The sequence below is a fragment of the Sinocyclocheilus rhinocerous genome, unplaced genomic scaffold (assembly GCF_001515625.1).
Source record: "Sinocyclocheilus rhinocerous isolate Xijiao unplaced genomic scaffold, SAMN03320098_v1.1 scaffold1729, whole genome shotgun sequence".
Classification (NCBI taxonomy): Eukaryota; Metazoa; Chordata; class Actinopteri; order Cypriniformes; family Cyprinidae; genus Sinocyclocheilus; species Sinocyclocheilus rhinocerous.
The window spans coordinates 61,366-66,291 of NW_015632497.1; the positions used below are offsets into that span (position 1 = coordinate 61,366).

The 4,926-nt window shown below is 40.9% G+C and overlaps 1 protein-coding gene across 1 annotated transcript in view; it reads left to right on the top strand.

Moving 5' to 3' along the window:
- LOC107742614 (LON peptidase N-terminal domain and RING finger protein 2-like) overlaps positions 1 to 4,926 on the top strand; it is an 82,521-nt gene that overhangs the window by 59,292 nt on the left and 18,303 nt on the right. The window contains exons 3-7 of the mRNA XM_016555659.1: positions 2,367 to 2,489; positions 2,656 to 2,814; positions 3,047 to 3,218; positions 3,404 to 3,506; positions 3,913 to 4,027. Of these exons, the coding sequence (XP_016411145.1) occupies positions 2,367 to 2,489; positions 2,656 to 2,814; positions 3,047 to 3,218; positions 3,404 to 3,506; positions 3,913 to 4,027 (672 nt within the window). The remainder of the gene's footprint in view (positions 1 to 2,366; positions 2,490 to 2,655; positions 2,815 to 3,046; positions 3,219 to 3,403; positions 3,507 to 3,912; positions 4,028 to 4,926) is intronic.

Below are 4,926 nucleotides of genomic sequence, written 5' to 3' on the forward strand. Positions count from 1 at the left end.
GGCAGAGAGATCACAGACGGCCTCCATAGCCGTGACAGGACAGGCTGTGAGCTCACAGATGGCCTCCATAGCCGTGACAGGACAGGCAGAGAGTTCCCAGGCGGCCTCCATGGCCGTGACAGGACAGGCAGAGAGTTCCCAGACGGCCTCCTTGGCCGGAACAGGATAGGCAGAGAGTTCATAGACGGCCTCCTTGGCCGGAACAGGACAGACAGAGAGTTCATAGGCGGCCTCCTTGGGCGGAACAGGACAGGCAGAGAGATCATAGACGGCCTCCTTGGTCTGAACGTGACAGGCAGAGAGTTCATAGGCGGCCTCCTTGGCCGGAACAGGACAGACAGAGAGTTCATAGATGGGTACCACTGACACCTCTGGAGGTTCTACAGTAGTAACATCATGAAACAGGGAGAAGTCGGTAATGGTCTCTTCGACCGCAACACGACAGGCTGAGAGTACATCGCTGGGAGCCACCACCACACAAGGAGCTGAAGCGAGCGCCTCCACCTCGGGAGGTTCTGTGGTGGTGTATGCAGCCCAAACACACCATAAAGCGATCCCCATCAAGGGAAGCACTTCAGACAGGGGAATCAGTTCAGGAACAGGAGGGCTAGAGTGAGTGGGTTTGGGGATACCAGCTGCGCGTGCAGATACCAGCTGCGCATCCCTCACACTGGATACCAGACTGGGATAACGAAGGACTGACCTTGATAATCTGGGTGCAACAGATAGGACGTGACAAGACGCTGGATGAACAGCTGAGATGTGACATGACTTTGGAAGATCAGTTGATATGTGACGAGATTCTGGAAGATCAGCTGTGACGTGACATGACTCATGAAGATTAGCTGTGACTTGACTTGACTCAGAAATGGAAGCTGTGACTTGACTTGACTCAGGAAGATCAACTGTGACTTGACTTGACTCATGACGATCAACTGTGACTTGACTTGACTCATGACGATCAACTGTGACTTGACTTGACTCATGACGATCCCCTATCACTTTGAGAACCGCTGGTCTACACAGAAGAAAGCCCTGTCTAGGCTCTGTCACAGAAAACGTTGTGTCGAGCCATTCATTTGTCTGGTTGTTTGGTGAAAAAAAAGATTAAATGTAGTTTAAGCAATAAAACTGTTTAAGAATCCGTACAACTGCAGCAGCAGAGGACTAGTATTCTGCCGCGCGGAACTGCAGAAAGACTGATGGCAGCACGGTTTGATCTTTTTTTGTCTGACCAATCAGCAGACAAAATGAAAAAACGAAAAAGGAGGCATTTCTCATTTTTATACTTTCAATATTAAACAAAAAATCACATGACCAAAAGATACACGGACCATTTACTTTTGCGTAAAAGTACACGGACCTGGCCTCTCTATTCTTTTTGTATTCTATCTGTTTGTTTTCTTTTTATTATACAATTAACAAAAAGCAAAAAAAAAAAAAAGGCCTCTAGCTTGCTCTATTCTTTTTCTATTCTATCGGTTTTCTTTTTATATATTATATAATTTAAAAAAAACTTGCTATGTGTACTTAAAAGCTTCTGCTAAATGACTAAATGTAAATGTAAATGCAATTTTAATATCATGAACTGAACTGTGCTGAGTCCACCTCTTCAAGTGGGCCTGGGTATGGTTCAATGTTCAGGTAATGGCATGATCAAACTAGTTAAACAAACAGGACTTTGGGGTGAATATACGCTCTGGCACCATTCAGTTGGGCTACTGTGAATACATTCTCAAACGCAGCCATTGAGCTCACTCTGTCTGTCTATGAGTCCGTTTTACACTCTAAATGTTTTAGATTTTAACCCCTCAATTGGTATCTATTTTGTTCCTGCATTGTGGCTGAATTAATTTTATAAAAAAAACAAAAAAACATTTGCTCTGTTATGGTTATACCATTTGATATGTGTGTGTGTATTTTGCACTTTTTTTTTCTTTTAGACTTTAACACATTCGTGTGCTTTTATTCTGCATCATGGCTGATTAGTAGATAGCTACCTCCCCACTGTTCCCCAAAAATAGGTCCTTTTAGACCCTTAAGAATACAAGTATGACTCGATTTTAGGACCAATTTTGCCTTCACCAATCGTGTCCGATATTTCTTTGTATGTTCTCATAGCAAATTCTAAAGAAGTAAAACATAAACATAGCAAAAGACTACCCACTGCACTTTGTTTATCCTGAAACTATGGGGTGGTGGTGGCTCCGTACTTGGGTCTTCATTGCTGCTTGCAGCTATATTTTAAATATTGCCATTGTGTGAAAACAAATTTGGAAATTTTTACCTGTCTAGTCAGTTTTAATTTAATGATAGCTGGGCTTTAGTTACTTTTACCTAACTTTTTTTCCTCTCTCTCTTTCCAGGCTCACTACATTCAGGCTACAGCGTTTAGGAGCGCTGGCCGCAATGAGGAGGCTCTACAAGAGTATTTCTACTGTTTGGCTCTGAAATCTGACTGGATCGCTGTAAAACTGGAGGCCCAAAAGGTACATTAAGATTTGTTTATTTGCGAATGTCAGCCTTTGTGTGGTAGATCTGTTGCGCAATGGTTTGTCTTCTAATTTTGATATTAATTTTAAAGTTTAAACCCTTAGTTTCTTTGATTTATGAAGTTGTCATTACTTTTGTATAACTTTTTCTGTGTATCTACAGATCCTGAGTCACATGTTCTCCTCGGTCTTTGCAAATAATGGTCTGGCCACGTCCATGCAGCCCCTTCCAGCTGGACCCTCCTCTCGTATCAAACCTTCATCCCTCAGCTCTCTTCACTCCTCTCTTCCTAGAGATGGAGCCAAAGCAGGCTGCTCCAATGTTACTGTGCTCAGATACAACTGATTTAAACAACTGCACAGATTTGCTACAATGGAGATATTGTCACACTGAATATTTAAAAATTTAATTTTGCTTTGCAAAGCAATTTTAGATTCATAGCATAGATCATAGCACCATCAGATCTAAAACTGTTTTGTTTGTGTGTGTGTGTGTGTGTGTGTGTGTGTGTGTGTGTGTTAGGAATGTGTGTGTGTGTGTGTGTGTGTGTTAGGAATCAACACTCAGCTGCAGCAAGTTCAAAGATGGGAACTCCTCTATTTTACAAAGATCTGAAAACATAAACTCTGTTGGCCTCAGTTCATTTTTTGTTCAACCAGTCCTAAAAAGGAAATGGACAGAAGATGTTAAGGCCTTTGAGCCACCCAGCAAACAGCTTAAAGAAGGTATGTGGTTTAAAACCATGATGTATTTATTTTATGTATGTTGTAAATGACTTACAACAAATATTGTGAAGGAATAATTCATATCTGACTAAGATCTATGGCTGGTTGTACAAACACTCACTCTCTCTCTCTCTCTCTCTCTCTCTCTCTCTCTCTCTGTTTCTGTCTACTTGCATCATTCCCAGATAAGGCATCTTCATGTAAAACTCTCCCTACTTTTTCTGGGGGGAGGCAAGTTCAATCACAGCTTTTGGACAGTGCAGACTTTGAATGTTCTCTCTGCATGAGGTGATAATAAATTCTCTCTTTGAACACTTAAAACAATAGTTCACTCCAGAATTAAAATTTCCTGATAATTTACTCAGCCCCGTGTCATTCAGGATGTTCATGTCTTTCTTTCTTCAGTCAAAAAGAAATGTACGGTTTTTGAGGAAAACATTCCAGGATTTTTTGAGGAAAACATTCCAGGATTTTTATACATACGTCAACTTCAACGGGTACCAATGGGTTGAATTTAGTAAATAAAAGCAAATAAAGTTGAAAAACTTTAATTTCTTTTTGACTGAAAAAATAAATGTATCAACATCTTGGATGACATGGGGGTGAGTAAATTGTCAGGAAATTTTGATTCTGGAGTGAACTAACCTTTAACTTTGTAGATATCTAAATCCTCCTCATTAATGTATTATTCCAGACTGTTTTATGAGCCTGTCACCACACCCTGTGGACACACATTCTGCCTCAAGTGTTTGGAGCGCTGTTTGGACCACAACCATAACTGTCCCCTGTGCAAGGAGAACCTCTCCGAGGTAAATATCAATACACTTGCAATATAGTCTACCCACAGATATAAGGGCCAATTAATTATCAATCAATTTATCAATTAATATGTTGGACCATGGGGCATTAAAATATCTCCTGAGTTTAATATAATTAGTTTTCAAAGAAATCTGTGAAAATGCGACAACGATATACCAGTTCTAATGCCATGCCGAAAGTTCGAGCAAAGCATGCTAACTGTTCTGTCTTTGGCTGCACCAATGAGCACAGAACACTATTTAGAGTCCCAGCCTCAGGGGTAGACAAGAGAGCAGTGGATTTATTGATTTAATTACTGTATATTACACTGCTGCCACACAAATATAAACATGCAGTTTTTTCCCAGCTGTTTACCTTCACAGACATAACTAACTGTTTTTGTAATTCGTGTGTTTTTGACAGTTTAAACACAATAAGACATGAAAGAGAACTTTAGTACTCACATGCTATGTGACATGTGACTATGTGCTGCTTTCTGTGTGCATGCTTTGGATGTGTGCTCAGAAAACGTATATCGGAAGTTTAAACTAATATGGTTTAAAACGCATGATTTCTGCATGGTGGACATGAAAATCAAAACCAAACAGATGTTTTTTAGCACAGTATCTGAGGTACGAGCTATAAAGCCACAGCCCTATTCTGGAAAAGGGGGCAGGGAGCAGTAGTTTATTTGCATTTAAAGGGTCATGAAACCCCCCATTTCAGCACTGGTTAGTTCTCACCACAGTTTTAAAAAACGCTAAAAAAGTCGGCGTGGTGCGGAGGGGGAAGAGGGGAGACAGACAACACACACAGCTTCGCGGTCAGACAGTTTCATTTCGCTCCCATCGAGTTAAAAACACAAATGCACAGCCATTTGCACTCTGCATCGAAAACATATATATGAACG